General features: G+C 30.1%; 1 protein-coding gene across 1 annotated transcript in view; it reads left to right on the top strand.

Moving 5' to 3' along the window:
* LOC141453579 (acetylcholine receptor subunit alpha-like) overlaps nucleotides 1–21748 on the top strand; it is a 338623-nt gene extending 316875 nt beyond the window's left edge. Inside the window, exons 7-14 of the mRNA XM_074126968.1 lie at nucleotides 7–122; nucleotides 3531–3699; nucleotides 6192–6328; nucleotides 6407–6553; nucleotides 10984–11160; nucleotides 11340–11529; nucleotides 13002–13899; nucleotides 18095–21748. Coding sequence (XP_073983069.1) covers nucleotides 7–122; nucleotides 3531–3699; nucleotides 6192–6328; nucleotides 6407–6553; nucleotides 10984–11160; nucleotides 11340–11529; nucleotides 13002–13199 — 1134 coding nt within the window. The 3' untranslated portion in view covers nucleotides 13200–13899; nucleotides 18095–21748. The remainder of the gene's footprint in view (nucleotides 1–6; nucleotides 123–3530; nucleotides 3700–6191; nucleotides 6329–6406; nucleotides 6554–10983; nucleotides 11161–11339; nucleotides 11530–13001; nucleotides 13900–18094) is intronic.
* The last annotated feature ends 2661 nt before the right edge of the window (nucleotides 21749–24409 follow it).

The following is a 24409-nucleotide window of genomic DNA, read 5'->3' as shown; positions in this document are numbered from 1 at the left end:
GTTTAGGTTGATTTGCGACACGTTGATGAGGTTAAAGATTCAAATATTGTGGATATTGGTGTGGACCTTTCAGAATTCTACACGTCTGTTGAGTGGGACATCTTAGAAGTGCCCGCTGTCAGGTAATAAACAATATGGCTCTTTATTTGTGTTTATTTCATTTTTTTGTCCTAAGAAAGTAATTCTTATTTTAGTTATAGTTTTTATTGATAAATGGAATACAAATACCGCGAAAAATTAAAATCTCGCATTGAAGAAGAACATTGATATTAATTATTGATATAATAAATATTTTATGTGTACAAAAAATATCTCAATTTTTCCCTATTATTTATATCAGCAATTAGGAAATAAATTAATTACTCACATTTATCTTGAAGGACCTTTCCTCCTGGAATTATCCTTCTCATTACAGTCCAGTCACGTAGGGAACGCCAGTTATGGCTACACTTTTAGAATATTGTGTATATTTTAGGCATTAGTTGGACAATGTGATATAGAGATTTACTGTAGCAGGGTTTCCTGAAATGGATTGCACAAACAAAATATTACACTATGAAATTTAAATTTCCTAAAAATCCTAGCTACTCATTGTGTAGTCCGTGCAAACTAACAACTTGCGGGGTTTAAAAATTTCTATTTATTTAAATTTTCCTTTATTAGCGGGATTATTTTTATTAGTTCGATGCGAACCCAGAAAACCAGTTTTGTTTGGTGTGTTGATGGAGTAACCGTCACTGTTTTATTTCGCTCCAACTTTTCTTTAGTGAACGTCACGGAACAAGAAGTTATAGTTGAACGTTTATGAAAAGTATGTTAATTTGCAAAACACAGGTACTGTTGTTTTTTTTTTAAAAAAAAAAAACTGTATAAAGAATCTAAGGTATAAAGTGTAAACACAGTTTGTGAATTATTATTTGATAATTGTAATCCTAGGATGAAAATTCGGTATACTTCTTGTTTTGATCGTACTGAACTGCTTAAGTTCGCTTTGCATACATACGCATTCAACAAATAAGCGTTAGCTGGACTCAAAAATTATCCTGAATCCAACACATCTAAGTTTTCCTTTATCATCTCTTAAACGTCACGAACTACGAACCTCAGGACGATCAAAACAATAATTCTTCCGAATTTTCATTCTTGGATTGCAATTTACTAACTTTATTCTTTACAAATTGTGTTTAAATTTTATACCTTAATATAGTTTAAAAAGCAAAGTATTTTGTTAGTGATTAATGAAAACGTAAAGCAGTGTTGAAACGTGGTGCAGAATTCCTGCTCGTACCTATTTAATATGTACGAGTATACTCCAGGGTTCAATCAATTAATGTTAGAAGTTGGTCAATATTGGCAATGAGAAAATGGCTAACAGCCTAATGTGCGTCCTATAATTAAAGGATAATCCAATTTTGATGACACTGAAGACAGTCTTAAGATTTTTGTTACATGTAAGAGTACGTATACCATCAGATTAAGGAGGAATAGACAAATGTTGCTAATCGATCTAATGACATTGACAAATGTTTGAGCAGTAAACTGATACATCGCCTATGAAGAATCTTTTAACACAAAAAAAAGTCACGGAAAAATAAAGCAATTTAAATTAAATAGTTAAAAAAGAAAATCGGCTTTCCGAAATCTTACAAAATTGCCAAATTTATTGAAAATTAGAGTTTATTTTATTGCTGAAATAAATCATAAACGACTTTTCAATTTTTTTAAATAACATTAAATTAAATTTTTTTTTTTTACAAAAAAAAAATGCAAAGTAAATTAGGAAATGAACTTATTAGAAGAATAAAGAAATTGACTGGCCACTAGTAATAGGATAAATAACACTAAGCCAGCCTAGTTTTGTGATTCCAATTCTTTTTGTGTGAGGTTCTCAACAAGTCCTTTTTTCCATAAGCCTCCGATCTTTCATATCCTCTCTGTTCAGAGAAAAACCCTCGAGAAACAAGGCTTTTGACATTCCCACTTTTTATCTAATTGGGTAGTTCCCCTATTTAGTTTCACTTCAGTTCCCCATGTCTAAACCCTTTTGGTATTCTCCCTTCTCCCGTCTTAATCAAATGTCCGAACTGCTTGAGATCCTTAACTTGCGATTATGTGAAGGTTCTTCCCGTTATCCACTAGGTCCTTCTCTCCGTCCACATATTTGACATAAGTTCAATGAAATAGGTCAACAGTGAAATTCCATACTATTATAGTGAAAGTTTTAAATAATTAAAATATTTTGCTCAATAATAAAAACCACCTGTAAATTTTAAATATATGTATGTAACAGAAGATTTGGACCTGCAATATAATATGTCCTCAGATTCATCCTCATATTCTCACACCAGGAATTGATATAATCCAGCTTCATTAGGATTTTGTTTGTTTATATAATCAAAAACATGCGGAACACTTTCGTTAAATGGACATGTGCACTGTCAGATTAAACAAAGCGGTCATATTTTCCAGTCGTAATGTAAGCCTCACAGTTATTTAAAAAAACCATAAAACAATTATCAAAACTAAAATTATTTATTCATTTCTGTTAGAATTATGTCGACCTGCTTCGTAAACAGTAAATAAAGATTTAGACACCAGCTCTTATTTCTTTCTAATAGATTAGTTTTTTGTTGGTTTAGTTTGCTAAAAAAATGTTATATAGCAAAAAATGTTGTTAGAAATGTTACATATATAATAAGTTATTTGCATTTTTTATTCTCAGACCTAAACTATTCTCCTTTTCTGGGTGCTTTTGTTTACCCACGGCAAATAGGTTTCATTCAGATTGATAATGCTTACGCTCCACAACCTAAACTAAACTTAAGTCGTTTAGATTGTTCACAAAAACATAGATTTGTTATTATTATTATTTCCAGCTTTTGATATCATAGCCTCTTCGCGGTCAGAGGTCAAGGGAGGTACTTTAATTAATTTATTTTGAATAAATACTATTATTAACATTATCATCCGAACACTAGATTCTTCAGGCAAAGAACTGTAGCCTGGATCAGCCTCGGGAGATAAGAGGAAAGAGCCTGCGGGCGGGCAGACTTTCCTCAAGTAATGTGATCAGCGGTACTATGATAAATCCACAGATGAAGATGTTTTGGTGGATAGTGAGAATGGAGTGCCTCATTGTGATGGTTCTTTTACGTCTGCAAGCTTAAATGCATTGCATCACCTCCAAAAATAAAAATAAATTATATTAAGGATTATCTGAATGGTTAGCTTACTGAATTCCCTCACGTAGGTCTCGAATCTAGCCGCTGACCCTTAGATTTTCTCTTCTTACAACTCACTGTCTGCGCTGTAAGCAGTGCACTGAAAAACACTGCAGGCGCCAATAACCACAGATGCAAACATTAAATTAAAAAAAATAAATAAACTAATAAAATATATGTTTATATTAAATTTAAAAAAAAGCCCTGCGGATGTTGTTAATTTAATATAAGTGCAAAGATCTCTTTTTTTATTTTAACATATAAGACTAGAAATCTGTAAAACGTATTAATTTTTTGTTTTGTTTTCAGACATGAGAAATTTTATACATGCTGTGATGAACCATATTTGGACATAACTTTCAATATTACTATGAGAAGAAAAACTTTATTTTATACAGTAAATCTCATCATACCTTGTATGGGCATCTCGTTCCTGACAGTTCTTGTTTTCTACCTACCGTCAGATAGTGGGGAAAAGGTTAGTAAATAATTTATTAATTAAAATATTTTTATGAAAGTATTTTATTATTCTTTATGTAATATTTTTAAAATTAGTTCGCCGAGTATGAAAACATCTATTTCCTGGACTTAGTGTCGATAAATTTTGTTTGGTCGTTAGATATGCTTTTTCTTTCTCTACGATTATTGCAGTGAATACATTGGAACTTACACAATAGAGGTAATTGGCCAATTAAAAAAAATAAGACAATCCACTGTATTGGTTATCACATTTGGGGTGTTTCTTGTTAACTAAACTTAAACCTAAAAAACAGGTTCTCCGATCATATATGTGGCTTGTGTATTGTCATATATTATCCGAATAAATTGACTATATGACTAATGCCAGTTAAACCTTAACGTCTCTTGGAAGTATGGAAATATTGGACAAAAAAGAAAGGCCCCATTTACACAGAAAGTTTTATTAGAATCTCTACCTTTAGAGATAAGGTATATTCTAATAATAAGTTAGAAGTGTACAACTTAAAATACGAACATTTATTGAGCGAATTAAGTGTTAACACTTCCTTCGACTTGATAAAGGTACCGGAAAAGAGGAGAACCGCGGCCTTCGAAGATTACATTTCTTCCCATTATCCGGGCTCATATCGTTTATTTACAGATGGGTCCAAAATCAATAATAAAGTCGGAAGTGCTGTGTATGATCCGGTTCGGAACTATTTTACGATAATTAAATTAGAAGATGAGGCATCCATCTATACAGCGGAGCTAATTGCTATTTTAACGGCTTTAAAATATATTTATTCGTTGTCGGAGAAAAAATATACCATTATTAGTGACAGCCAGAGTGCGTTGTGTAAATTATCACATATACACAACCAGTCTGCAGGAATGAATCACATTATCGCAGAGATTGTAGAAACTATTGCCATTTTTAAAGAGAAGGGAGTCTGCATTAATTTTTTGTGGGTAAGGGGTCATTGTGGTATAAAAGAGAATGAAATTGTTGATACACTTGCAAAGGAAGCCACCAATAGTGGGGAAATGGCTAATTATAAATTACCACACACCGATATCAAGGGTATAATTGCAAAAGCAGCACTACAAAAATGGCAGACAGATTACAATAATGGTGATAAAGGTAGATTCTATAAAACTATGGCAGATCAGTTACCTAGACACCCATGGTTTAAGGGAACTGTCACTAATAAATGGGTTGTTACGACAATAAGCAGGCTGAGAGCGAACCACGCGGTGTGCGGATCGTATCTACACAGGATCAACAAAAGGTCCTCTCCTCTTTGCGTAGATTGCAATGAGGAGGAGGATTTCAAACATGTAATAATGATATGTCCACGTTATGTGGTAGAAAGGAAACGCATGTTTGACGATATATACAGGTATTTAGATGCACCATTTCGCTACGAAGACATTATATTCTCCACCAACATTTATGTGCTTAAGTCGATAGCAGAGCTAGCAATGAAATATGAATGTATTTAAAAGCGATAGCCGAATTAGTATGAATGGAAGAAAATGCTTAGAGAAGGATTACGTGATTTTAATTTTGGTTAAGCTCGTAGAAGGATGGTAGGAGCACAGAGTGCTGCTCCATCCATTAGCAGTAGTTTATGTAAATAGCGGTATATAGTAGAATGATGAATGTGTGAAGCGAATGTATCTATAAGTAAGAATGGAGAGTGAGTGATATTCTAGTGATAAGCACCTAGACGATGCTGGCTGTATGGCGGAAGCCAATGCCAAAAAATAAAAATAAAAGAAAAAAAAAAAAAAGTATGCAAAGTTTATGAAGTAGAAGAGCACAGTGTCATTACTGCAGTAACATGGGCGAGTCTGTTACTGTAAGATAGGTAATTAAGGATGCTTTTGACATGTAAACGCCCAACCTTCCAATGAGTAAGAACTACTGTTCATCATATCCTCACGTTTATCCATTATTTCCTAATCTTTTTGTAATCATAACTTAGAGTGAAAGCAAAGCGTTCGAATGCTTAATTCAGTTCTGCGTAACCAAAAGATTTCCTTCTACTGATATTGTGGAACCAATTCTTCGCTTAGTTCCGTAGTTCAAAAACAAAAATCTATTGAAGAATAGGAGAAATTGATCCTTAATTTATTTATTCTGCCGTTCCTAAAAACTACACTTTTAAGATATAAATTTAAGTTATTTTGTACTTTAATTTAAAAGTCTTGATGAGGTCATACTTCTTTACTTATCTCTTAAATCTTGCCTAAAAGTAGAAGCTAGGAATTACAAGTTGGCCGAACGCCATATACAGCAGTCAGATGGTGTGCGGCAAGGTAGAGAGAAAACAATATGGTTTGGCGCCAACGCTATTCTATTTTCTTTGCAGCCGTGCATTTTGAATAGTTCAGCCAAAATACATCACTAATTTTGAAGTTTAATGCAATTAATTTGATTGTCAACTTTTACTTTTCATAAAAAAAAACTATAAGAAAAAAAAAAATTAATCATTCTTTGTTTTTCAGGTCAGTTTGTCAATATCAATATTACTATCGTTGACCGTGTTTTTCTTGCTACTGGCAGAAATCATCCCTCCTACCTCGTTAGTAGTGCCACTTTTGGGCAAATTTGTATTATTTACCATGATACTGGATACGTTCAGGTGATTTCCAATACATTAAACAGATTAAGAAATAAATTAGCTTTAGAAGCTTAATATTTCATTATATTGTGTTTGCAGTATATGCGTCACAGTAGTTGTATTGAATGTACACTTCCGTTCACCACAAACGCACACTATGGCACCTTGGGTTAAGAGAGTATTCATACATATTTTACCTCGGCTGTTGGTCATGAGGAGGCCGCAGTATCAAATTGATCGTAGAAGGTATAGTATGATATTATACATCACATTTTGGTAATCTTGAATTAGATTCGCTAATAAATAATTTAATAATATACTTTAGAAGATGTAATTGTTAATATGAAATAAAATATAGCAAAAGTGTAGATTGCACAAGCTTCTGGTATGGCAAATCAACTATCCATCAGGCTTGAAAATATTTTAACCTTATTAAATTTAGTAAACTAAACTTTGCTTTCAAGAAGTTTTTTATATTTCTTTATTAACTTGCAACCTGCTGATAAGTATCTGTTAGTATGCTAATTATGACTTTTTTTAGTAGAGGGATTACCTCTAAATTACTTAACGAAATTGCTTGTGCGTTTATTTAAAATAAAAATAAATGAACCATCAAGTTTGAAAAATCTGATCATTTTATCTCCCCTACGTTAAAATACAACACATTTATTCAAATCGTCCAGATAATCTCTCGCTGTTTTTTCTTTTAATACACTCATACACACCTGATCTACGATAAATTGTATCTTAAAGGTGCGAACATTGCTCGTTGTATTGAGCGAACAAAGGTGTTCCTTTTCATTTAATTTTTCTGCTATTGATGTTTTAGGGGTGGAAAAAATTAAGTATCAATTGTTGTGGTTGAGTTAGCGTGCAAATCCCATATTTTCGTGAAGGTAGGAACTTACTCTAGAAGCCAAATCCTCTGCGATAGGAAATTTTTCTGGAATATCTTGTCAGGGTATCTCCTGAAATGTATCTGTCCTCAGTCTTTATTTCTTGGGAATATCTGAATAGCTAAGAAATAATAATAATGATTTATTATTAACCAATCCAAGAAATACTTCTTGTTATAAAAATACTTTTTAGTATGTCATTAATAAGCATTATGCAATAGATTAATAGAGATGGCCATATTGTCAATATTATTAAGGGAGGTAGAACTATCAAGTATAATTAAGTAAAGGGGAGTCCTTAATTTATTCTTCTTCACTACAAAATGTTCATAAAAATGAATTTATTATTTTTCAGAAATTAGCCTCGAAATGTATTAAAGTTTATTAAATATTTATTAAGTTGGTAAAACTTAATGATATATCAATATCTTAATGCAAAAAATTAAGAAGAGCATACTAAGTTGAGAATAGGCAATACTCAAAATAAAATTATAGTAAAGGGGACCATGCTGGCAAGCAGCACTTATTAGATTGAAACAGTATAAGCTAGCGAATTCTACCGATAAATATTTGAACTATCTGTGATCCTCAAAAAAATTTGGGTGCAACAAATAAAAGGATGGAGTAAAAATTTGTTAGCAATGAACTACATCTATAGTGTTAATTTAAGAGTTAATATCAATTATAGACACTGCTAATAAAAATTATTGTAATTATTTTAAGGAACTATTTGTCAATATTTGAGGAACTTGATGCTCAGAGCCGTCTCAGTATACATCAGCTTTCGAACTGTGTTTTGTTGCCACAGACAACATGAATATCGGACAGTTGGGGATCGGTATTCCTGTGTGAAACTGCTTCTTTTTTTTTAATAACATGTGCAAAGATCAAAATTAGATCACGAATAACTGATGAAAATTCAAAAGTAGTTGAACTAATAGCCACTCATGAATTGAATCCAAATTTTAGTGAAATAATAAGTCAGGAAATTCCAAATTGTATCCCTCGCATTAAAGTGTTTGTTTCTGCATTTACTTTGCTATCATGAGAATATTCCATGTGGTAGTTCTTATTTCTATCAATAATTAATTCTTATTGAGTAATAGTACAATAATCATTAGTAATTCAAGTAACGTAATATTTTATACATTCTGATTTTTGTGGTTAAATCCTTCAGTCTACTCAGGCCTGCGTCAAGTAGCAAAAACTACATTCGGCCTGCTAGCAAAAAAATAAATAAATGAATAAATTGTTTACCGCAATAAGTGAGATTCACACATCCAATCAATTGTTCATTCATTCCAGTAATAGTTTGTAATTTAATGTATAAACTCTACACTTTTTCACAATTGATTATTGTAGGTGGATATTTTCGTTTGAAGGGGTAACCTGTCGAGTGCTGACTTCGTAGAGCCTGAAAATTGCTCTATGCTAAAGATGCTTTGATGGTTCGAAATAGCAATAAAATGTCGCGCATGAATAGTCTTGTATAATATTTATAGTAAACAGAGCCATTTTGAGTGCATTGGTTTTCTAAGGTAACTTTGTTAGTGCAACACCAGAGGTATTAAGGATTTACATAAATTATCAGAGTTTCCCAAAATGAAAACATATGTAGAATAACTGCTTAGGAATTAATGAATAAGGATTATCCGTTTCATTTTAATAAGACTTTCAAAATACAGAAAATTAATTAAGATTTGTAAGATAATTTTATTTATAACGACTACCTAATGTTTCATTTATATTTTTGCAATAATGTCATAGGAATATTGAATAATTATTTTCTTTTTTCAACTATAACTTTGGCAAAAATTCGGAAAATTAGTTCTACTTACTTCAAAGAAACAATCAAAAACTAATTATTTAATTGTCCTGTGACATTCCCTGTAAAAATCTATCAGTGCAATGATAATTAATGTTCTAATATTATTTTTATTAGCAATCAAATATAATTTAGGTTATTTATTTATGTGCTGTTCTGCATGCACAAATAAATACTTAGTAGCTGAGCACCCCTCGCTTGAGCACAAAAGCAAATTAATAATCAACTGACTAATTTACAGTATAATACATTCATACCCTCATATACAAATACATCTAATCCTTTTGCAAATGCACACATAAAAATATGTTTTGAAGGGACAAATCTATAACGCAATTATTCTTGTTCAAATACTAATGTTTGGTCTAATAAAGAGCTTAGTTAAAAAAGTAAATTGACAACCGTTGTGATGTCGGTTATGTTTTTAATTTTTTTTAATTGACCAAACCTTGTAAGTTTTAAAAAGTATCATCTTGTATGTGTCTGAAAGACTGATGCAGATCTCTTTTGTACGACCTAACTTTTCAGTAAATGGGCTTTTATTGCTTCATTAACAAACATTTTTTGCCAAAAATTGTTCCAGATAATGCAAAAAATGTTTTTTATCAAATCACATTATAGTCGGGTTCCCACGTGGAGATTCCGTATTATGAATCCAATTGTCTGTCCTTAGAACACTTTCAATAATTTCCTACAGAAGGCGGTAGGGAACTAGAAAATACTCTGGGTGCCAATACCACTTATGTGGAAACCTCTTAAAAAATGACATCAGAGAACAAGTGTCACTTCTGAAAATCATATGTTGTGTTCTAGATATTTGAATATCTCTTGGTTTTACGTAGAAAGAAACCATTCTTTAATATGCTGCTTGAGATATTTTGATTTGAACTGGGTGTGAACCAAAGAAAATGTCTATTTTTATAAGATGATACAAAATGTAAAGGATGAATTGTGAGATTGAGTCCTAAAGGAAAATACCAAGAAATATTTCCTGATGTACACCATTTCTCGCCTCACAAAGCGGAAAGATTTTGTTCTCTGAATTTCCGAAAAAAATTCAATTAAAAAAAAAAAGAAAATTGCCAAGGAAATTATGAGATAGTATAAAGAGATTAACCCCATGGACAAAACCAAGAATGTCTCACAAAAATTATTTTTTCATCGTGGCTAACTAAACTTAACAATTTAAATGTGATCCATGTTTCTAAATAGAAATGAAAATAGATATTTATAAAATACATAAATTAAAAGTGGTTGGAACTGCAAAATTGGAAAATATCAGAGATTTTTCCATAATAATTGATCGTTGCCAATTTCGAATTTCTGTAGCAGAGAGAGAAATTGTCGATTCACTACGTTCATTGACTACGTAGCACGCTAAAAGTAGAGAGTGCTAACGTACTTTCTCTCAGCTCACAGTAGAAAAGAGTAGGAATTAACCCTAAAGCGAAACTGCCGGTAACCTATTTCAACCAAATATTCTAATCCTAGTACCCCACCTTAGACAATTCATCACGATTCCGATGCGTTTTTTTCTCTCTTGTTTTACAAACTCTACAAGAAAGTATTGAACATAAGCCCTATTCTCTGTACAAACTAATGCACCAAGCTTTAAACAGGCCTTGAATTCATATCAAAATTAAGAAAAACAAGTATTGCTGTTAGGAAAAAATAAATCTTTAGGATTACTGAATAGTTGGACATAATATTATGTGTCAACATATTCCTATACATTTATATCTGACAATTATTTACTGCAAATTACGTTTTACTAAATTAGGCAAAAATGTATAGAAATTGTATCACAATTGCACAGAAAACCATAGTATAGCTAAGTAGAATGCTGTAGATTCAAGACATCAGTAGTTAACATCATTAGTTGAAATTGATAAAACGAACTTAAAAGAAAGAGGGGTGTCAGTTAACGTTGTTTTTTTGTGTGGGTATGTTTTCAGTAATGGTTATATTTTGTCGGATAGCGTAACTGGTTCTCAAAGGATAATGGTGAGGACTTGTAACGGCCTAGAACTTCGCGATCCAAGTTTGTATACGCACAATTCGGCATCACATTTGGTAGAAACATCGCAGGAAGTATTTCCTTCGTTAGACCATATGGATGACTTTGTCCCAAGGTAATTAACTTTTGTAACATTTGTTGTGAATGTATAAATGTTGTAATGTACCCTTAAATATATAAGGGAAATTCTTTTTCGAATAGCTCTTAATTAATAGTGCAGAGCTAATATATAAAGCTTCCCGATTTGTGTTTTAAAAAATAAATATTGCCTAACTCAAAGTTTAAATGTTTCAGAGAATTGGAAGCAGGAGGTTTAGGATCAAGTTGCCGAATCCATGGTACTCCACCCCTTCCAACTTTACCAGATGAAATTCCACCAGCACCTTCGCGACTCCATTGGCATCACTGTCCAGAATTACACAAAGCCATTGATGGCGTGAGATTCATTGCCGATCATACAAAGAGAGAAGAAGATTCCACAAGGGTCAGTAAAGTATAATTCTCTATTTATTAAATATGCATATTTAATGACAGAAGAAAATGTTTAGCTACTCTGAATGGTAGATTCTTCTTTCAGATTAACTTTTCCATTTCCCTGTGTTCATCCCGTAAAGACTTGATAAATGATGTTCCAGGTACTTCACGGTTTTTTGCACAAAAGTGCTCATCTTCTTCATATTTCTCAATTCCATTATTTCATTGTCCTGAAAGTACATTTGAAGTATTTAAGCTTTCGTAGAAGACTTAGACCTTTTTTTTATTTACGCAAGATTTCCAAAGATAGCTTCACCTAACAAAATTTTTCTAAATGCTTAAAGTGGTGATAATATTTGTTCTATGTTCTTTGCGTCCTGGTTTTTGTTTTGATTATCCTGATATTAGTTCAATAGATGACATAATATGCACTTTTTTTTCGGAATGAAAAGTTGTCTTCAATACTAGACATTTGTCAGAATTAATATTTATTTAACTGGCGATAGAATACTCTCCCACTTCTTTAACCATTTCCACTGGAGTCACAAAAAGTAACTGACAATATTGAAAGTGATCCTGCTTTATCATTTTCTAGGTTTTAAAGTGATCTTGTTCTTCCAGAATAGTACTATGTTTTTGTTTTATTTGTTATGACGCATCTGATGATAATTAATCAGTAATAAATTATTGAAATTTTTTATTATTTCCTTCCCTTGATATTCTGCTTTCGAAAATTTTCTACGACCTTAAATAAAATATTGTGGTGGATCTTTTCCAAAGAAGCAAATTTCTTTACTGACATAATTATTTCTCAGAATTCTTAAGAGAATTGAAAAAATTACTGAGACCTTCTAATTTTTATCAGCAAGATTTATAGCTGATTACACATTAATTAGGAGCTATACACCTCAACCCACGACGGTCCTCAGTGCTCCCTTGTCTAGCAGGGTAACTGGCGATTTATTACAAATTTCTATGAATGGTCAAGTATTTATAATAGTATTAATTACAGCCCTATCAATAAGAATTTAGTGAACTTAAAATTTTCAGATGGCTACATTTTTAAATTATGCCTTGAGATACATTAATAAAATAAGTTGCCTCAATGCATCTACATGAAAAATTTATGTTTATTCCTTAAAGATGGAGATATACTAAATTGAATTGTAATATTGCTACTCGTATTATCGTTCTTAAAACGGTACCTCAAATCTGTTCAGTATAGGTACAATATTGCCCTCCGTAGTTTATATAAAGTACACATGCTTGCTTCTTCGAATTTTTTCACTATTTACTTTTCAAAAGATGCAATTTAACGAGGCAAGATACCGCCAAATGCAGAAACTTCCATTTTTACAATAAAACATTCTGAGCTCTCTTATTCGACAGAGAAGCAAATTTTTATTTTATTACTTTTGTTCACATCTTAATCTCATATTTTTGTACAAAATTTGTATATACTGTTATTATTTGGATCCATAGGTGAAAGAAGACTGGAAATATGTTGCCATGGTTTTAGATCGTTTATTTCTTTGGATCTTCACATTAGCCGTATTGGTCGGTACCGCTGGCATTATCCTTCAGGCGCCCACCTTGTATGATGACAGGATTCCAATAGATGTACGTCTATCAGAAATAGCATCCACCACTGCCAAACCACACATTGCCACCGGCCTTTAGTTTGTGAAAATGATTTATTAAGAAAATCCGAATCATTTCACTTGTGCATTCGCAATGTTGTCTTAATAAGACTACCTCTTCAACAAATAATAAATATTTATACAGAAAAAAAGTCGCCTTGGAAGCAAATGAGATTGATTGTTGATCTGTTTTCTTTGGTGAACAGTCACGCATATTGAAGAGTAAATTAGAAAAAGTTTTAATTTATACTTGGCATAATTGCAAAATAATTCGTTAAAATTACTGCACAAAATATTGGATTGTACATTATTAATATAATTATTGTTCTTAAATATATCGAACACAAATATTTATATGAAGTAAAGAAATAAAAGTAAAATGTATATATAGTACTACGATTTGTAAAATTGTTTACCGATTTATATATAAATAAAATAATTTATATATAAAATTATGAAGGAATTGCCATAGATATTTTTCAAATCGGCTGTTATTTAATATACTAACAATAAGTAAGAATTCAAAAAAATACTAATAATAATTAAAAGAAATAAATTTGTAGCAAAATATTCAGAATAAAATATATTTATTGGGAATTAGTCTATAGATACATTTATAGAAGAAGTTCTATTGAATCTATTGTTATGGGATATTGAAAAATTATATATTGTTTAAAATGAAAAAAATAAGAACAAGGTTTCAGAAAACTAGCAGAATGAGAACAAGAAAAGAAACAATGGTAATTTCTTTATTGAAGAGGGAGAATTTTAATAACTTAAGTAATTCCCTTTTACTAATAATTCACTTATAGATTATGTCTTCCATTGATATTAACAAGCACAATGTAGTTTGAAAAAATGCTCTCCTTTATTACTTTTCCTTGATTTTTTTTTTTGTTTTGTAATTATTAAACACTACGTTAGGCGAAGTCAAGAATCTTGTTTTTGTTGTGCCTTGTTGCTGGTATGAGAAAGAAGTGCTGGAAATAATGAGATTTCTTAATCTAAAAAAGTTTGCTTTAGTCAATCTATCCTTATTCTGCGTCTCTCTATGAGTGTATGGAAAGAACAACTGTGCAGTCACATTTCCACAAAAATTGGAACGCTTCTGATTATGTTTTTATACTTATTTGATCCAGCAATTAGGTTTTGTTCACAATTAGTGGATTAATTTTTTAATACTCCATATAAAATTGTTTTACAACTTCGTCAAAAAAATTTAAAGATTTTGTTTAAACATTTTGAAATTCTGAATCCATATATGTAGATCTTCAATTTTCATGTGAAACATTTTTTCATCAAAAAATTCATTAGAAAAGTTGGACGGCATAATGCGATGTGGCACATAAATAAAACTATGATCCTCTTATTATCAATATCCAAAATATTTACATCGGAACAAGTGAATCTTGTCAATCAAGATAGGTAATCAGCTGACTTAATAAGTGCTCTCTAACCAAAAGACTACTTTAGGCTGGAAACATAGTGGAGCGGCGCGCAAAGCGGCGATGATAGCGAAGAGCAAAGCGGCAAAAACAAAAACTAGAAATAGATAGAGTTGCTCTATCTTCGCTTTGCTCGCCACTATGCGCGGTCCCATATGTTAACTTGTGTTTGATTTCGCCGCTTCGCTCTTCGCTATCTATGTTTCCAGCCTTAGTGATTTAGTTCGTCGCTGACTCAGTCCAAGGTTAATTAGAAGAATACTCGAAAAATTTAACAAATTTAAAGAAATGAACTCCTATCTTTAGAAAAGAGGAAATTGAGATGGATCCGGGTAGAAAAATTGAAAAAGATTCTGAATTTTAAATAAGCTAAGTAGGTTTAAACTGGTCCAGTGATCTAAGAATTAAAAGATCATATAAAAGGCAAAATGCCTGTACACCTACTGAATTCTTGCTTGTGGAGTATGAAATATCCGCTACAAACTGACTAAATTATTTTAAAAGCTTAATCTTCTCAGTATATTAATTTATAACATTATTAAGAGAGGCGGAGACGTGTACCCTAAAGAAAATTTTCCAACTAGAAAGAGAGAAAGAGCTAAAAACTAGGTAACGATGGAAGAAATGAAAAACATATTTGAAAGAATACAAAGAAACGAGAGCCTGGAGAAAAAGTTACCTTAAGAAAAAGTTTACTGAGGGAAGTATAGAACTATCAAATAGATGGAGGAGAACTTCAAAAAAGCAGGCAGAATGGAATGGTGGAAAGCCGCCCATGTAATGTTGTACTTTGTGAAATTTAATCGGTACTGAAATCTTTAGAAAGAGAATTTAGGGAATGCTTGTAGCTATTTTCTTATATTTTTAGCCGTAACTTAAACTTTAACCAAAATTGTGTTAAAGAAATTCGATTTACCGAAGGAGTCACTCAAATTTTTTCTCTCGTTTTTATAGATATTCTTGAAAATGACCTTGGTGGTTTTTTTTTACATCAATTAACACAAATTACGACTTTCGATTTTTATAAGAGGAAAATCAGAGTTTATGTTAAAGTTACGTATGTGTCAATTGGTAGTTAGACGTTGGAGCCCCGTCTGAAAAAATTGGTGATTACTTCACTTTTACATTATAGTTAGGTTGAACTCCAAAGAAACAGTTTATTCTCCAGTCACTTCAGCTACGTATTTTAAGTATTGTACAATCTTTTTATATTAAGGTGATTAAGCTCGTTGCAGTAAGCGAATGTAGTTTGAATGTCTCTCAATAGGAACTTTTAAAGATCTATATCATCCATTGTTTCTTACTCTTGTTGAAGATATATATAAATGAATTAATAGGTAATTTATTAATTAAAAGGATAATGTGCTCCTTACTTCGTGTAATGCGATATCAAAGCACATCATAGCTCAAAGTGTAACAAAAATAAAATAAAATTTATAGAAAACTATTAAGTTTAAAAAAATATTGTACATGTTTTTTGCCTAAAAAAAAATGCGTTTATTATGTCGTAGTGTTTGGGTTGTGGATCGAATAAAATACTTTATTAAATTTAGTTAATTACATTAACTATTATATTACCCAATGGTAGTTACGGTTAATGTATGTTTTAAAAAAGTGTACAAAATATTAACATTTAAAAGTAAATAAATAAATAAATAAATAACGAAAAAGAAGAAAATACAGCGACTATAAATAAGTTTTTAAAAAAACACGGATGTATGTAGTAAGGATTTATTTTTTTAATGAGTGCCTGTCAATTGTAATAAAACAAAAAATATGTATATCTTCCAATAAACACTTCTATATTCCCATTCTTTAAGAAATAAAAGTAATAATTGAACATTTAAATTCTCAAAATTGTTTACCAATTAATAGCATTGAAGGTTATTTATTACTGAACTCATAAACAAATGAACAAGAGTAATGCAATAAACTCTTGCATAAAATTAACGAATCAATTTTATTTAATTTCAAAAAATACAGAATTCCGACAGGTATAAAGAGTGGTCTAGATGTTTCTAAAAAACGTTTTTTTAATTATTTCTGGTGCTGTTTTCTTAGCATCTACTTTTCGTTAGGGAGGTCTGAAATTGCCCATTCCTCGATGGGCAGAAATACTGTTGGCTAGTTAACTACTTTCTCAAAAATTTGATTTTGGGATACTGCAATTGCCTGCCTACATTTGTTCCAAATGCCTCCTGTATGTGTTTAAAAATGTACAATCTAAACTCCTTGGGTAGATATTTATACATTATTCCTTTCCTCGTCGTGACTTTTTATGCTCTATATTTCTTGGATAACCAATAAATATAGCCTTCTCGAGAAGTAAAGTGGCTCTATGGTTTTTATTTTGCTATGTGTATTTTTTTATTTTTTTTTAAGTTGTGGCTCGTCATCATTTGAGGTCTTGCATCATCAGTCTTTTAAGTGCACTGCCAGCCTTCGGACAGTGTTCCCTCGCTACAGACATCACTGCCCATTCTAAAAGTGAAAATCTAAGATAATACGCTTGGATCTGACCATGGGATGATGTACCTGGATGATACTGCTTCCAAAAATTAGCTACTTAAAACGTCTAGAAAATCTTGTTTGTTCTCGTTAGAAGTCTTTAACGGATCAACTTTCAAAGAATAGACTGCTTAAGATTTCGAGAAGATTTGGAATGATAACCGAAATATAGTTTAAGGTAGATCCTAACTAGCTCACACTTTGTTGAGCTCTGGGAAGTTAGTGTCCTAGCTAAGATAATATGATCAGTGAAGGGATGATTTGCTGACTGGTTACGTTGCATCCTCATGCACAAGTTCTGGATTTGGTGTAGGTACTGGCCCTTTTTTCTTCTCAATGCTTTTTAGGCATCTGACTTTACGGTGTATAAAAAGAGAACACTGCCCAGAGACTGGTAGTGCACTAAAAAAAAAGGCTTTATGCGTCAATGAAAACAGAAGTTAAATCGCCTTAATTTTGGTTTAAAATAATAATAATAAGACGTAGACGATCTCAGTTCGAAACAGCCTTAACATCCTGGCCTACCATCCTTTCAAACCTTTTGCAGAAAAAGATAGTCCTTAGAAACATCAGAAATCGTATTGTGTCATTCGGCCACTCTTTTAAATGTTTTTATTTATCAAAGGAATTGGGTTGTTAAAAAAAACTATACTTTTATTGTTTTTTATAGTAAAAAGTTTTTCTGACTAATATACGATCATTTTGCTTAATTGTTTATGACTTTAAACAAAAATAGTAATTGATTTGTTCCAATACCAGTATAAGTTCAGGGACCAACAGTTACAAAAACTATGGAATAAAGTTTTATGTAATTAAAAGTAAATTCGATTGAATTTCTTAAAAAAAAATAATAAAAAACTGCCTTGGGCAACCTAAAGGATACTCTAAATATTTTTCTCAGACAGTTAATTTGAAAAAATATATTATCTTTCTTACTCATGTGATTATACTTTTTCAATATCTGTTTATTTATTTTAAATAGGCAAAAATAACGTAATAAAAGAGTACATGAAACTAAAGAAAAAATTAAATTATATCTGCCTGTATTAAAATATTTATAAATATTCGCACGTAAAGAATAAAAAACAAATATCTCAAATATTTTGAATTCTTTAAAACATGAAGTGGATTAAAAAGAAGGAATGGGAAAAAATAAATGAAAATATAATTATTGTATATAGTTAATGCATATCGGCCAATTAAAGCACTAATGATAAAAATTAAATTGAAAATAACTGGATAAATATTAATTTCTCTTAATGCTATAATTTAGAAATATTTTCTAGTATAAAGTTGATTTATTTTGACAATAGTTTTTAAATTAGCCTCCCATTGTAATTTAGGGCGTAAATTAATTTAAATCAAAATAATATAAATAAATAAAACTGGAGAACTTAATTTTTAATTTTAGGCTCTAATTTTGTAATATATTTTTAATAGTTGGTCGACAATTTTCACTTCAGGCTGAGCCGAAGTTTGCGTAAGTTTTCTAAAAAAAAAAAAAGAAGAAGAAGAAAAAAGAAAAGCACATGAACTTTTTTTGAAAAACATATTTTTTAATGTAGAGTATTCCATTAAAATAAAATTGTTAATGAACAATTATCATTGTAAATGGGGTAATTAAAACAAATAATTTGGGATCTTATTATCATTAATTAGAATATTGTTTATTAAGGAAGCAGGTCTTCAAAAAAAATAAATAATTAAAATCTATTAAATATAAGAAAAAATGCGGAAAAGGAAAGCATTTTTTATTTAATTTATTTTTTGCTATTCTCGATATTATTTATTTTCTTTAAACCATATATTTTGTGAATCCTTTTTTTTTAAGAAAGTAGTACCTTAAACTGACAGTAATGTCAAGATCATCTGTGTTCCGAGTGTTGAAGATAATGGTTGGAATAGAGAATGGTTATCTAGGTACATATCTAAAGTTAAGAGGCGCCCTTTTTTGAAATACTTCTATCCTTATATTCTATGGAAGTATAAGAGTGATTAGGGACTAGAAATAAACTATCTGTTTGCTGTCACGTATATCACAGTTGATTTGATTAAAATTTCCAAAAAATTATATGTATTATTTTTTAGTGACTATGCTGCAAATTCTTTTAAAATTTCTTTCAGTTAAGATAGTAATTTTAATTAATCCTTAGCAAAACTATTTTTTTAAACAAGATTCATTGTAGAAAAGAGAAATATGTACCGTCACAAATTAGTAAGCTTCCTTTAAAAAAGTATGAATTGAAAATAGTAACGAAATTCAGTTCAAAAAACATAATCTTTCACTGTATGCAACTATTACCATCTGATATTTTACTAAAATAAATTTTAACAATAAATTACTCAAGGAAGACATGGTTTTTACTTAATAATTCCTTAATAGCATATTTTACAATCTTTTGGATGTAGAAAGTTTGTATTCTGAATTATACTAGAAACACTAAAGGAAATGTGGGATGAAGTAAGTTACCTCTACAGTTTGGAGAGGTAATTTGCACGCATCATCATTCAGCGGGCTTAGATGTCCTTACTTCCGAATTTTCCCTTTAAATAATAACCTGATGTAGCATTGCTGGTTATTACTTTATTAAGTACCGTCTAAAATACCAGAGACCGATATCTGATTCTGGTCTAAAGTTGCACCGAGTTTTTGAAACATTTGAATCATTAATCTCAGGTAACTGTACTGTAACAAATTTTGTTATTTAAAGGTTTTTTTAGTTGCAGCCTAATAGACGTAACTCTTCCTCCTCCGTAGGTCACAAGTTATTCCGTCACATAGAGGATCCATTCTGAAGTGTACTGCACTTTGTAAAGAGATTAAATTATTAAAAATTTTCTACTATACACTGTAATTAGACTAATAACAAAATAAGTAACTTCAGTTAAGAATTATTAAAAAAAAAATCCGCAGTTAAAGTTGGAATGAGTAATGAATTTAACTAGTTAATTTAATGATTAGCGGAGAAAGACCCAAAATTACACAATCATCTTTGATCACTTTCATGACATTCCCTCACTACCTTATAATTCTACTAATCAGTTTCTTCCATTCTGTTTCAATGATGAAGTTTCTGCGACTTTTCGGACGTTCGGTTAATAAACAAGCAGGATGTGCTATAATTTTTTCTTATACAATTATTTCCGGATAAATCCGCATTTCGGAAAATTGACTGTATAGCAATACTCACGTAAGAGAAATTAAAATAATTGAGCAGGTTAATTCGAAAATATATTATTATTTTTCATCACAATCATATTTTTTCAGTTTTAATTAAATATAATATACATTCAGCCCTAAAATATAATATCCCTCTTCTACTATACTTTTATTTATTATACTTTTCCTTGGTAGTCTCCTTGGTAGCTTGGTACTTGAACAAAACTGGCGGAGGAAAATATCCTCTAAAACTAAACGTCCGATCGAACCATATCCTCTACATTTTAAATCTTTATTTACGATTTACTTTGAGAACATCTATTCAATCGATGTTTACATGTTTACCTATTTTAATTCCCACTCTAAAGCGCACCTTACAAATTTAAATCTGGCTTGTGACCAATTTATGTGACTTTTCCTTTTAGAATAGAAAAGATAAATATGCATTTAATAAATTTATAACTTTTTTTTTAGTGGGTGGAGATCGGTTTGGTTATTTGTGACTCACATTTAATTGTTCATATTAATTTATTTTGAAAAACCTCCGATATTACCCAACAATGTATATTGTACCATCGCAACTATTCAAATTGTTTTATTAAATCTTTATAAACATTTGACGCAAATATTTCTCGTACAATGGTAAAATAAGCAACATTTAAGCTTTATGAAACTTCACGAAACTGAGTGTCTAATAAGGAAGAGCTTGCTAATCTGAGACTGCATTTTAACTCATCATTACGGTTCCTCAAGAATGTAAATTTGTTTGTAAATACATATACATTTATTATTAACATATTCTGTGTAATACTAAGTACAAAATTAAAAGCCATGTTAAAAAAAAATAAAATTAATAAAATATATTAAAGGCAACAAGAGGTATTGAATAAAACATAGTTTATTTCGTGTGGATTAGAATCGTTGATGGTATTTACTTATGGGTTGTACAAACAACTAAAAGAGAAAGGAAAATTATAAGAAAGAATAGTTACAATAATAACAGTTAAAGATATTTAGAAATAATGAGAGCTGATACAAGAAAAATTGTAGAATTTGGATTTTGCCATGAAATGGCATTATAAGAAAGCTATTAGTATCTAAAACTAACTAAATATTTATTTGTAATATACATTATTATTAATTATGATGGAGACATTTTTGGAGTATAAACTTCATTTTTAAGTAATTCCATATTGGAAGTTACTTGTACTTAGTACAGAATTGTAAATATTGATTTTTACTGTTAATATTTTGTTTTTAACTTTTATAAAACCAAGGGTGGATATTTTGTCAGACTTTGTCGTTATACCTATAACTTATTGCTGACTTCCACGGTGGTTCCAGAAAAAGAAATAGCAATTGTAATTCATTAAAATATTTTCACTCATATCTAAAAACAGATCTGTTTTTAAAAAATAAAACTTAAGGCGTGAGTCTGAAACACAAAAGAATTCAATAAATACATTATTAATAAAAGTTTTTTAATCAATTATTTCCTATTTTCCACTTATTTTTCTCTTTCATGGATCATTGAAAGTGCTGAAATGAAAACAAAATTTTATAATATATTTTCAAAATTAATTCTAAGGAAACATGATGTAATAAACACAGCTACAAAGTAGACAAATAACAAAATTCGTAATTGTAAATCAATATCTATACATTAAAACTTCATCACTTAAAAAATACACATTTGTAAAAATCATATTTGTTTTTCACTTAATTTCTGATTCTGCGGTAAGTATTTTAATTTAGCTAAATTCACAAGAAACATGAATGACTTAAGTAGCTTTTTAAAACTATAGTCTAGAGAACGACAGCTTCATGATGATCTTCGTTGTTTATTCAACGTGTGCAGGGAAGTGCTTAGTGCTTTTTAATTTAGTTGCTGCAAGGCCTCTAAGCGTTCATCCCACAGGACTTAAATCACTTTGTGCAACATAACATTGGGGTTGAGTTTCTGTTACTTAAAATCTGTATTTTAGGAACAGTTCTTCATAACTTATCATAGAACAGAATTTCATTATTGTAACGTTTTTATCAAATACCTACAAATTTGATATCAATAAAAATGCATTGTTTCTAGCTTCAGCATTGATAATAGCGCATTCCCTTTTTTTAAAAATAACGAATTCTCAAAATTATTCTCTTTCTTCAATTTCGATTGCATTTCGAAATAAACAAAATTAAGAAATATCCCTTTCCATAAAACTGAGAAACTAATAAAATAAAAAATTCATCACTAAATTTTAGAATTGGCTTTCGAGACAGAATTTATTTTTAAAAAATATAGTATTACATTTAAACCTTAAATTTAACAAATTATTTGTTTTATTCTCAGTTTCAAATAAATTGAGAATAAAATTAGTGAAAATAAAATCGTATCTTTAAAGTACTTCTAAAAATTACTATTATTCTTACAATTAAGTAAAGAAATTAAATTATTCTTTACAATTACGCACTTATTCTTTACTGTTCGCAATAAAAAATATATAAACCTATTCTATTTTCAGATAAATTTATGTTATATTTAAATGAGTAATAGTTTTAGTTAAATAAATAATTATGAAGAATTACTTGCAGCCACAATGTATCAGCACAGTATTCAAGCTCAAGTTTATTATCACCAACATAAAAACTATTAAAATAATAGTATAAATTAAAATAAACATTGTTTCTAACATCGAATTTACATTGCTACGATTAAACTTAAAAAGGATTCTACTAATCTGGAAACTAAAATATGATCAAATTATATCAATCAATAGGTACTGCTTTGTAGTTTTATAATACGCCTGATTTGTGGATAATTGCTTGTGCATAATACATAGGTTCCAACAAACATCCAGTTAAATCAGTTAGTAGGACGAAACTATTTAATAATTATTAGCACGCCATATTTGCCTTAATAATATAACTTCTACATTATATCTGCCAAAATTTTTCCTTTTTCAAATATTATACATGAAAATAATATTATAATAATAAATAATATAATCTTTGCTAATGTCTAGTTATCAAAACTTAGTTTTCACTGGATTCAAGCATTTTGAGGTCGGTATATATACTCAAAAAAAATCTGGTATGAACACTCACACAACTTTATTTACAATTTTTTTTTTTTAATTTTTGTAAAACCGTTAATTAACCCTGAGGGAAGCAAACTCCAAAATTGTTTTCAAAAGAATCAAATGAAACAAAAGAATTGTAGATCTATGTAAATTTACGGGACATGTAGGTAACGTCGAAATGACACTTCAAATGAAGCTTTCCCACTTCCTCACCTTAAAGAGCGCTCAATAAAATTTACATGGAAGAAAATTTCAAATAAGGTTGAAAGATTACTAGAATATTATGTAATGAGAGTACCAAGAGTATAGAAAATAGTTTTCTAGAAAATCTCAAAAAGCGAAAAACTATTCGATAAAATCTAGCTTGGGTGGATAATTCTTGGTCATTAACTTTTCTTAGAAACCCTAAGTATACCGAAAAATAATGTTAAGTTTGCACTTCTTACACTTAGCCTTTTGAGATATATGTTCAGGCTCATTCATAAAACACTATTGTTTTCTTTTTACTGTGAGGAATGGTGAAAAAGAGAAAACTTTTGGTGTGTGGTGGATGTCTTTTACGAAATTTTCTCGTAAATGAAGATAATCATTGGACCAATTTTGAGAATTTTAGTTTTCCAAGGAAAAATGATTTTAGAAGACGGTAGGGCTCATGGGATACTCATACTTAAGTATCTCTCTGAAGTGCCTCATTAAAGCATTCTTAAGATACTAAGTATTTCTACTTTATCTTAGGGCAGTTCACTGAGACATATTTCTCTTGCAATTATTATAGTTCATTCACTTGCAGGTTGTTTATTTTCTTTTATATTCAATAGGTTTTCTTGAGAATCATTATTTTCTCTTTTAGATTTCATTCGTCTATTTTGAAACCAGACTTTTACCTGAAAGATAACAATAAACAAACAACGTTAATAATTAAAAATTTTATTCAAGAAAACAATGAAAATAAGGAAATATTAAAGTTACTAAGGGTGGTTAATGTGTATTTATAGCTGATAATAAATAAAGGTGAATACATTTCCGACGTTATTTGAAATGAGAAGTTGGAAAATTAATTTTAAAA

The sequence above is a fragment of the Rhodnius prolixus genome, unplaced genomic scaffold (genome assembly GCF_049639745.1).
Source record: "Rhodnius prolixus isolate KJV_2025 unplaced genomic scaffold, Rpr scaffold_3, whole genome shotgun sequence".
In the NCBI taxonomy this organism is placed as follows: domain Eukaryota; kingdom Metazoa; phylum Arthropoda; class Insecta; order Hemiptera; family Reduviidae; genus Rhodnius; species Rhodnius prolixus.
This window is presented reverse-complemented; position numbering and strand designations above follow the sequence as displayed.